At 38.1% G+C, this 11,412-nt stretch overlaps 1 protein-coding gene and 1 long non-coding RNA gene across 3 annotated transcripts; both read left to right on the top strand.

The window, feature by feature from the left end:
• The first annotated feature begins 73 nt into the window (after positions 1-73).
• On the top strand, positions 74-7,402 carry LOC122140342. 2 transcript variants are annotated; one of them, XM_042743493.1, is made up of 3 exons: positions 74-1,183; positions 2,491-4,285; positions 6,966-7,402. In XM_042743493.1, the coding sequence occupies exons 2-3, from the start codon at positions 2,515-2,517 to the stop codon at positions 7,253-7,255; spliced, it is 2,061 nt and encodes a 686-aa protein (XP_042599427.1). In that variant the 5' UTR covers positions 74-1,183; positions 2,491-2,514; the 3' UTR covers positions 7,256-7,402. The 2 variants fall into 2 exon arrangements, with proteins under 2 accessions (XP_042599427.1, XP_042599426.1); XM_042743492.1 differs by having other exon boundaries at positions 2,453-4,285; positions 6,966-7,393.
• Positions 7,403-7,658: 256 nt separating this feature from the next.
• Positions 7,659-9,557, top strand: LOC109108910. The gene is made up of 3 exons (XR_002020990.2): positions 7,659-7,764; positions 8,230-8,353; positions 8,542-9,557. It is a non-coding gene; the product is annotated as an uncharacterized LOC109108910 (long non-coding RNA).
• The last annotated feature ends 1,855 nt before the right edge of the window (positions 9,558-11,412 follow it).

The raw sequence follows: 11,412 nt of genomic DNA on the forward strand, positions 1-11,412 counted from the left end.
AGTACTGGTCCAATTCTGAAACTGACATGGCAAGAAAAATGTACAAACAGGAGCACACAGCCTTCCCAAGATTGCAATATACAGTATTGAACATATCTAAAATGTATCATGATTGATGAAAAATACATCCAGATGAAACTACTTTATACAAACATAAAAAAAATACATTTGATCATAATTTACTCATCCACACGTTATTCCAACTCCTTATTTACTTTCTCACATGAAAACAGACATTTTGAATAATGTATTGGTTGTATTTGTCCAAGTAATTACAATGAAAGAAGCCTGGAGCATTCAAGTCTTTAACAAAACAAAAACACCATAAATGCATCATTAAAGTCTCATAAAAGAGTCCATTCCTTGTCTGTGTTTTATACACAAATGTCTTCTGAAAAATAAAGATCATTTCCCTTTTTATTTTCCACTGAGGAAATAAAGGCAGGTTTGGAACAACACCAGGGTGAGTAAATGGTGACAATTTTCATTTTCTGTGAACTATGTGTATTGGACAAAAAAAATGAAATTAAAATAGTTTGCACATGAATGATTCCGATTAGAATTAAAGTGCTTACTGTATAAACATAGATCACCATGTTATTAACACAAAATTAATTCATCTTTAAATTGAGTTTCTATAGCCTACCAATTATGTCTAAACGAAGTCGAGCAAAAGAGTGAGTGCAAGAGGGTTTCAAAAGTAGCCTATACTCACCAGAACTGGCTGAAGAGCTAAATGAAAAAGCTTTAATGAAGTAATGTGTTCCCGCGTGTGCGTGTCCTCCGTGCGTAAGCGTAAAAGCACCGACAGCGTGCTGCACGCTCCGCTATTGGTCAGCTGAGCGCACGCACTAGATTGCGGAGGCTCTGCGTTGCATTGCCAGTGAAAGCAGCTGCGCTATTAGGAGACACGGGGGAGTAGCGTGACGTTCACTTCAACGGAGCACATGAGACGTACATGGGATATAATAGGTTACACTATATCTACGGTGGTCTGTGTTCGGATATGCAGTCTTAAAACGAAGTGGTGTGATGGATATCATTTCTAGACGCTCCAAAATCCTCATGAAGGTTAAAGCCAAAATCCTTCAGCCCAGCAGCATCTTCTCAGCGTACGACAGCTGCAGTTGTGTGATTCGTGACATCGCATCCGTATGAGGAAAATGACTGGCACACTGTAAAGGTAAGAGGATACAAAGAAAGAAAGATGGGTTATTTATGATATCCCGAAAAAGATGGATATTATTTCGTCAAACCACGAAAAGAATCGATGCAGATAATTCCCCCTCCCCGAGGTTACCTCACAAGATACATCTGTGTGGGCAAGTCCTATTAGTTAATGATAGACTCCCGATTTGGTGCAAGTGATGTGATCACGTATTGTGTGTGTAGACTACGTAACGCGGCGTCCTCTGATCATCGTGACACAGTTTGTGACATGCGAAATAAAACATGAGAGAAAAAAATATTATACATTTATGATACATTATACAGTAACTTAAGTATTAAATACACTAGCTCTTAATAAAATACACATTATCAAATAAAACAATCATGTACATATGTTATAAATGTAATACATTAACTACATATAAAATATAGGAATAATCGTATTAAGTAGCCTAGAAATAGAACGAAAAAAGAACTGTCTTTTCGTGGTTTGACATGACAGTATCCATTTTTTTATATATGGTTTAAAAAACTAAGAGTATAAAAATAAAATTGCATTATAAATACTGAATATTTATTTTATTTAATATTATTACATTTCATAGTTATATAATTGTGATATACATTAAACTACATAAAATACAAATACTATACTATAATACAAAATTATAGAATATACAGTAATTGTAGTATATACAAGTATATTACAGTTTGTGTGTGTATAGACATTATAGAATATATAGTTTATAGAATATTAATTTAAATCTAAGACAATTTGACATGACCTTAACAAATATTTGAGCCTGCACTTGTTACTTGTTTTGTATTGACCTTTAATTGTCAAGAATACAAATTACAAAACTGTAGTAAATAATTGTATACAAGTTGTATTACAGTTTTAAAAAATATTACAATACATATTACAGTTTTAAGTATTGCAAGAAAATTGTGTGTGTGTGTGTGTGTGTGTGTGTGTGTGTGTGTGTGTGTGTGTGTGTGAAGGAGAGAGAGGGAATTTCAAATTAATGGAGTGAATGGATTAAATTGATTGACTGGATTATTTTACTGGATAACTGGATATTAGACAATTTGCAAACACTTAAACTAAAATTTGAGCCTGCAATTGTACATTGACCATTACCTGTCAGGTACTGAACTTAAATCATCATTTAATCAAGATATATGCAATTTGCCTTCTTTAACTGGTTGCGAAATGTTATGCTGTAACAGAAAAATATTTCACGTTTTTTGACATCCTAAATGTCATTCTTACCCACCACAGCATCTGATACTATTCCCCCAAGAAGAATGCTGCAACAGAACAACAACAATAACTGCTTGGACATGGCCCATAGAGAGCTACTGCATGAATGCCGGAGAACCAATGTCTCATTCGCCAGTGCCCTTGAGTTTGGAGCCATACCCCTGATTAAAGGCCTGAGAGCATGGGCTGTTAGTGGCGGCTACTCTAAAGCCAGAAGAAAGGCTGCTAATGGATCTCGGGCACAGGGCACATGCCAACAGCCTCCTGAAAACAGGGTAGGGGAGAGAAGCTGGTCAGGTCAAGTCAGCAGTGGCTATGGGCACACACTGGATAGCACAATTAGTGCAACCAGAACTCCAGGGGTCAGGCAAGGCGGTCTTGGTGCTCTTGTAACTGTGGCCACTTTGAAGGGCACTGAGGCGGGTGGCAGGCAGACTCAGACACGCTGCCTCTTTCTCAAGGCCCAGGGAAGGGGAAGCTACATCTGTGCTGTTGGAAACCCCGGGACTGGGACAAGAGTCACGGCTCCACGGACTCATGCTGTCATTCTTGAAGGGACAAAGGAAGAGCTTAGATGTTCCTCTAAAGGGCAGAAGGTGAGCCAGGATGGGCCAGACGATGGTGGATTGTTCAAGGCCAAGCCCAGGGCCATACGAAAATGGAGGAAATGCGGTAAACCCACAGAGAAGAGAACAGCGGCCCACAGCAAAGGGGAAAACGCTAGTCAGCACAGTGACCAAAAAAATGCAGTGATTTCAGATGCACAACCACTTAGCATAATAGCAGATAACACAAAATCACAAGGCCTGATGGGTAGCTATCCAAGTCAGGACGACTTGAAGTTGAAGGGCAAAGACAAAAGGGCTCATTCCCCCATATTAGTGAAAGCTGTCACACCCGAGAGCACAGATCCACAAACCTGCTGCTCTTCTGCCAAACCATGTGCCAAACCAGGTGAGCAGGTTGAAGATGAGATGAGCCTTAATCAATCCGATAACTGTTCTGAAAAAGAATTCAGTTGTGCCAATGTGCAAGGAGACACTGAGGTCAGTATATGTGACTTTGATGCAAATGATCGCCAGAACATTGTTGCTGATGTGCCAAACCTAGGGTCATCTGTACCGTCTGAGACTCACTCTGATAGTCTAAGAATCAAATTGCCCACAACAAACTGTAATACTGAGCCAAGCATGGATCATTCTCCCATGATAACGACCTCCGAAGTCCCTGTCAGCATTCAGAAGAATCAAGAATCAAGGCCAGACGAGCGCCTACTAGACCGTAAGAATCTACACTCGGTGGAGCCCGGCGATCTTGCAATACAGAGAGATTGGTCTCCAGACACAAAGAATACAGTTGTGCGTGAGGGCCGCACTCCAGTGGGTGCTGAATGTAGCGCTACAGAAAAGAAAAGGAGGCCGTCCATGTGCTCACCTCAGCATTGGGAGGAATTCATCACAGAGCACGGAGAACTTGAAGTTCAGCACTCTGACAAATCCTCTTCACGAGGCTTTAGCGCAACAACAGCCAATATAACTGTAACCACTATTCACTCCCTGCCTAAACCTGCCCCTACCACCACCGCAGCCATAGCAACAGCCATCCCAGCATTAAGCGAGGGGGAGGTGGGGGCTAGAGGTGGAGACTTGCTGCCTCTGGTGAACTCAGAGTTGCTATCAGAGCCGGCAAGAGTTGACGACAAGGACAAGGTGGCCGCTGACGAGGGGTCTCTTGATGTGGGCGAGGAGGAGGAGGAGGATGAGTTTGGGGCATTCATGCTGGCAGATGGAGAGCAGCTGTGGACGGATGGGTTCAATGAGGTCCAACAGTTGGCTGAGGATTACAACTGTGGTAAGTACGCTGTCTTGAAAGTAGCAAGGTAATACATTTTGTCACATAAGTCTGAAGGTGCAGTAAGTTCTCTTCTGGAGAAGGAACCTGGCTTTGTTTGGGTTTGAGTGAGCAGATAACATGCAGTCCCAATGTACTAAATAGTCTGGCTGGATTGACCTGGATTCCTGCAGACCCCCTCGCTTCCCCCGACCTCATGTGAAGATATTAATTATTTAAAGCAGTGCTTGGAATTCCTACAATCCCCCCCCCCCACACACACACAACCCAACTACTCACTCTTCCCCTATTGCTGTGTACCAGCCTAAAGGGCCGTACACACCGGGACGAATATCGGCGCGCGTTATTCGCCAGCGTTTTTCAACGCGTTTTTTGTGTTCACATCCAAGCGATTTTCGCTGACGATGAGCCGAGTGAACATGCAAATTCATTCCCTGACATTAGATGGCGCTTAATGTAAAACAGAAATACTAGAAATACTAGTTCTCTTTTATCAAGATTTTTGTAATCGCTGTCGCGTTTGTCATATAGTTCTTTTTGTTCCGACACCAACGAGACCAGCAACTCTACATTCATCTTGCCTTGCATCTTCTTCGTTTTATTTCTTCCCGGCAGTGTAGACGCTACTTGGCGTATATCTTCTTCGCCGTTACGTATGTGTGCTCAGCAAGACAGTTTTGTGTTTGAGCGCCCCCAAGTTGTGTTTTACTGTAACTTCAGAAGCTCCAGACACGTGTGCAAAAGCGCCATTCTCATTGGTCGTATAGTTTTTGACGCGGTGCGTCAAAGCCAAAAAAACGAACCCGAGGCGTTTTTTAAAAAATGACGCTTTTACGCGTGGCGTTTTTCGCGTCGGTGTGCACACTCACATTGGCGCCCTTTGTTTAGTCACGAGGCATTAAACGTCGGCGAATATCGCGCGCGAAATTCGTCCCGGTGTGAACAGGCCTTAAGGCAGGAGGCAGCATTAAAAAGACATGCACACACAAGGCCACTGGGACAAGAGGGGAGGCCAACCTTCACAATGCCAAAGGCAGCATGTCTAGAGGGAACGGCTAGATCAAAATAGAGGACAAACACTTCATTGTTTATTTATCTAGTATGTCTTCTAACTATAATCTTTGGCCAAAAACAAACACGGTAACATTTTATTTTATTTTAAGGTGTCCTTATTACACATTGCATGTACTTACTATTAGAATAACAATCATTTATGTATAATTACGTGCAAGTACCCCTAAAACAAACTCTAATCCTAACCATATATGTACATGTAGTTAATTAATATTACTCAGTACTTAAATGTATAATTATACAGTAATACAGGGACACCTTAAAATAAAGTGTAACCACACACTCTTTCCACTTAATAATTTTATGTAATCTTAATCTGCAGGATTAATCCTGTTCTCTAAAAAGGTGAAAGCCTGGGGATTCCAGTAGTGTGCATAAACAGGTTTAACCTACTTTTTATAGTTTTTAATTCTGAAATTGGATCACACAAATAGATATTTAAAATGACAAGCTATTTCTCGAAGCCATTTAACATACATTTACTGTTTTCCTGTTGAGACTTTTCTTTAAAATCATATTACATTGCTTCTTGCACATTTCATGATGCATTTTAAAGAGAAAAAAACAGAGAGTGGTGGTAAAAGTGTATTAATTTTTATCCGAAAAGATGAACCTGAATCTGGTAATGCTTTATTATGTTGGTTGTTGTATATATTGTGGCAGACTGGAAACTAAATGTCTGGTGCTCTAATGCCTTAATAATGTACCACCTACACTAAACTTTACAGTGTTAACAAAAGCAAACATGAGATAAAACACATTTGCTGAAGCAAGCTATTTCAGGGTTTTTTTTTTTTTTGCCTCAGTGTTCCACATCACAAGTGTAATACTGTACCAGGTGAGCTATCGAGCAAGTTTACTACATCAGAAAAACCATAATGCTGTCAAATCGATTAATCAAAGTTTGTTTACATAATTTATGTGTGTGTGCTGTATATATTTCTTTCTATGTATATATAAAGACTCACACATACATTTAAGAAAAAAAAATATATATATATATGTATATATATATATATATATATATATATATATATATATATATATATATATATATATATATACACATATAAATATACACAGTACACACGTTATGTAAACACACACTTTTATTTTGGATGCAATTAATCTCAATTAATAGATTTGAAAGCAGTATTATACATATGAAGCAAGTTAATTAATTTACAAATCATGAGGAAATCACAAGAAGCCACACAAAAATAAGTCTTTATTCATTAATAATCTGGCCCAGTAATCATAATTTGTGTGATGAGGAATATAAGGTATTGCCGTTTTACTGCTCTAGTGAATTGAATGTATGGGTAAGTTTTTTAAGTTTTGCAAAAGGCACATTTTTCTTTTGAGCCTATGTTGTACCTTTCCACCATGGTCTATAAATACCCCGTTAGAGGTTTTTTTTACATAAATAGAGAACTGAAGTTTGGTTCAACACTTTCACCACTTGTCAGTTATTGCACATGTTCTACATTGTGTGAAACCTTTCCACCGCAGTAACATAGCGCTTACTGGTTGTGTAAAGAATTTTTGTATGAGAGCTTTGAAAATGAAACTATAAAGACTTTAATGAGCCTTTATCTCATCTCAGAGGAACACACAAGTTCTGCTGATGCAAATGAACCCGCATCCTGGGCATCTGATTGGACTGTAGTGCAGTCATTCCAGCAGCCAGAGAGCACATGGACTGCCTTCAGCCAGGAGACTGTGGAGCAGAAGATAGTGTCTGGTGGACAGTGGTGGCCTTCTACCGAAAAGCCCAACCTTCCTCTCTCTCCTCTCCATAATGTGGTAAAGGTTTATGCTCTGTTATGTCTGTGTCCTGATCTTGACCCTAATGAATGTACATTATTCCACTTATTCCACTACTTAACAAATTAATAAATGTAAATTATTAAAGTATGTGAGATAAAAGACCCTGTGATATGAATAGAACATCAATAATAGAGTTAATCATTCATCATACTAAAGAATCAACGAGAAAAAGGCGAAATATTCCATTTTAAACAATCACGTAATGACCCACTCATCCTTAACAAACTAATTAACGACTCTTTTTATACATATTTGTAAATTCTAAAATGTTGTAACTTTACTAATGAGTAACTAAAACATATTGTCATCACTGTTGATGCTCTGATGATTAGTGATCCTTACTGTACGTGTGTGTGTGTGTGTGTGTGTGTGTGTGTGTGTGTGTGTGTGTGTGTGTGTGTGTGTGTGTGTGTGTGTGTGTGTGTGTGTGTGTGTGTGTGTGTGTGTGTGTAGTCTGTTTTTTTTTTTGTGTGCTTTCCCTCAGAAAAGTCCCCCTGTGAAGATCCTGAATACATTCCTACACTAAAGCAGCTTCTGCAAGGACCAGCTGAAAACAGTGATACAGGGGAGCACAAGTATGTTGCATTATTTATAGTTGTGCTGCACTAATTACTACTTATGTTTATGAATTTTGAGAATATTTTTATTTAAATACATACTTCAGGGTATTTCAGGCCATTCCTAGAGCCTCCAAATGAATAAACATTTTGGATGCCTCCCTTATTTAACACTTGTCAGCTAATAAGAAAAAAATTCAAAATGTGGAATGCTGGGGAGACTCTAGGAGCAGTTTAAAAACCCCTGACGTATATATTAGTCTTCTATCTCCACCTTGTGGTTATAGAAAATACTACTGCATCTCATCACACAAAGCACAAAGAACTGACTGTTTTGCATGAAATTCTGTATTTCATCCTCTTGAGATGACTGAAAATGTACAAACAAATCTTTCTTTCATAATTGCACATACAATAATGGTATTTGTTTTTCTCGTTACATGCTATAAAATTCCGAGTTAATCATTTTGTTTTGGCCCAAAGGGAGCAGAGCTTACTTGATGGCCTCCAGGATCTAAACCGGATGATTGGTGTGAAATATAAGAGGGCGGAGTCTCTGTCCTGTAAACTTCTCCTTCAGTCACTGCATTTGCAGCGTCCCAGCTCTGTGAGTCTGCTATAAAACCAATGCAATAATATATATTGAAAACTTCCTGGTGAGCCTTTGCTACATCAAGCACTTGTAATATTATCTGAAATAGCAAATGGATTTCTATACTCTATATTTAGCATAAACAGAGCTGGAAACGCCCGTTAAGTGCATGTTTTAATTAACCATCATCATTTCTACCTCAGGAATGTGCGACAGTTCGACCGAAGACCAGTGCCAGATTTTCTCCAAATCTCCCAACGTCCAACCAGCAATTAGCTGCAAACGCTAAGAGAAGACTGTCATATGACTTCAACAGAAATATAATGGTTTAGTCTCTATATCTGCTGAACATCTTTGACCTGTGCTTCCTTGAAAACAGGAAATACAGGACAGAGGAAAAATACATGCTGGAAAACTGAATAACTGAGTTTCCATACATTCTATTCGAGGTTTATTTAAAGTGTATTTCTTCTTTCAGTGTCTGTTCTCACTCAGTGTCTGGTAGATTCTGTTTCTCATTCAGTTGTGTATCAAGACACACTAGACCTATGTTTAACCAAATATATGTTTTTCAGTATTTCAGAATATTGGGGTTCAATTAGGACAAATATAAAAAATGTCAAGTTAAAACCCCCTTTGCCAAATTGTTCAGTCCAGTTATTGGAGTCTGGTTATTGGACCCATTTTGATATAACTGATATATTCAGATGAAATGTCAATATGCATTTGTGTATTACTTTCAATCATTGCTATGGATTATATTTGTTAGAATAATAATATTTTTCTGGTGTCATAGCAAACCAGTTAGTGCACATTCTCACAGGGATGTAGATTCATATCTGGCCTGTCACGTCCTGATCCACGTCCCAAACTTTCCTTTCTGCTGACTCAGAAAACTGAATAAAAAATAATAATGTGATTTTAGGGGGATTAGGATCAACTCTAGCTCCCTGCAATCTCTCCTTCGCCTGTCTGAAACTGTCAAAGCAAATTTCCACAAATTGTATTTTCATACACCACCTCACACAGACATCCATTTTTTTGTCTTTTTTCCCTGTGCTTGAAGTACTAAATATAACACTGTAGTGTACCATTTTTAACTCCTGACGAATAGAGACCATATTTTCAGAAGTGTTTTAAAATTAATGTTGACATATGAAATTGAACCTGTAAGCTTGTTTGTTGATTGATGTAATTAAAACATCTTTGAAGGATTGAATGAAGTGGATAACTGGGGGATCAACCATTTAACGTTTCATAAGAGACCTGAGCAAATGTGAAAAAAAGCTCATTTTTTATGAACACAAAATAACTTAAAGCACGTTTCAATTATGTGCACAAATCTATATGATATATTTTTTTAAATATTGCATAATAAAAGCACATTTCAAAAGTTTTAGTTCCAGTTATGCCAGCAAAACACTGGAGGACATTGGTTAACTTTGCCTGATCTGAGTGACTTGGCTGCTTGTTTACCAAGATAACAGTTCACTGTCTCCAGCTGTTCACACTGCCCTCACACACCCTCATCATGAGTGTATATGGCAGTGAGGCATGTTTACTTAGAGTGGACAATATGAAGAGAAATGCAATAAACTGTTTTGACAGAGACTGCAGCTATTTCTATCCCCTCAGCAACATGTGACTCTCTCCCTCACTTCATCTTCACAACAGACTCCGTCACGAGTTTGAGTGTTTTTTCTGTTATTTTGTATTTCACCAGAAAACTATAAAGTGAGGAAATTTTGGAACATGATGTACAACTATTTTTACAAGCTGGGTCATCATGCAGTTTAAGTTTTTTTTTCTTTTCTTTTTTCATTTATTGATCTGAACAAAGCGTGGTTGTGCAAGCCACAGTGCAAACATTTTCCAATAATACTGTAATATATACAGGATGCAAATTAACCCAAAGCACTGCATCAGAATGTACAGTATGACACATGAATAAACATTTACAGCTTAGGCGTAAAACTAGTGACGTGGAGAAAGCAATGGTCTTCTCTGTGAAATCAATGAAGCTCGAGAAGCAGATGTCAAAATAAGACTTTACTGTACAAAGCAACAAAGCCAGTATGACAGTACCTGCATCTGAGTCTCCATCAGTCCAGGCACACACACTTGTACCTTGTCTTTTTTAACTGTTTTTTTTTTTTTTTTTTTTTGGTTTCACTTGTCTGATTTCCCACACTTAATTAACAGTCCATGTGGCTCATTTTATAATTGTGGAATCTACTCAGATCAGTCTTTTTTCAAAGAACTTTTATTTTGGTGTCTCCTATTGGTTAAAAGTGTTCACATGGGAAATACATCAAAGTTATTTGTGTTGTACCTGCCATATGGTGGAAATCACCCAAAGCTCATTAACAGTAAAGCACCAGTACTGCCCAATGGAGGGCACCTAAGAAAATATCAACTTATTGATTACTTTTATAAGCATACATCATATTTTGAGTAAAATAACACAATACTAGTAGCTTCATAAGCAAGTACACCTATAAAGGTTTTTGTTTATGTTCAGTTCACATTATAGAAGGTTATGCCACAGAATAAATAAGGAATTGTGACATTTTCCCCTCACGATTCTTAATTTATATCTCACAATTCAGACTTTTTCTTCTCACAGGTTCTGGGGCCTGTACCATAAACCAAGCTTACCAAATAAGCCAGGCTTATTTCAGTTAGTCTGACTTACTATGAAGCAAATCAACTGACAATAAGTCAGACTAACTGAAATAAACCTGGCTTATTTGGTAGACTTGTAAAATCGTGTGATATAAACTCGCAATTCTCAGGGGGAAAAAAAAGTCTGATTTGTGAGATATAAATTGTAAAATTTAAGAAATTGTGAGATAAAAAGTCACAATTAGCTACCTTTTCATTTCTGTTTTGCAGTGCATTTGGGGGGGGGGGCAGTATTCAAAGAAAAAAGCCAGAGTTGTGAGGAAAAAAGTAAGAACTTTTCAGAAGTTTGAATTCTAAGAATGACTTTTTTTTGCAATTCTGTGTTAATATCTTGCAATTGTGACTTTGTTATTTGAATTGCAATGAACAAAGTCACAATTACCTTGTAT

This window comes from Cyprinus carpio, chromosome B18 (genome assembly GCF_018340385.1).
Source record: "Cyprinus carpio isolate SPL01 chromosome B18, ASM1834038v1, whole genome shotgun sequence".
Taxonomy (NCBI): Eukaryota; Metazoa; Chordata; class Actinopteri; order Cypriniformes; family Cyprinidae; genus Cyprinus; species Cyprinus carpio.

What these genes read in the sequence shown, in the direction of transcription:
- LOC122140342 (XM_042743492.1), top strand. Translation starts at nt 2,479, where the DNA reads ATGCTGCAACAGAACAACAACAATAACTGCTTGGACATGGCCCATAGA. An exon ending in GGCTGAGGATTACAACTGTG is followed by an intron (nt 4,286 to 6,965) that starts GTAAGTACGCTG and finishes ATCTCATCTCAG; the next exon opens with AGGAACACACAAGTTCTGCT.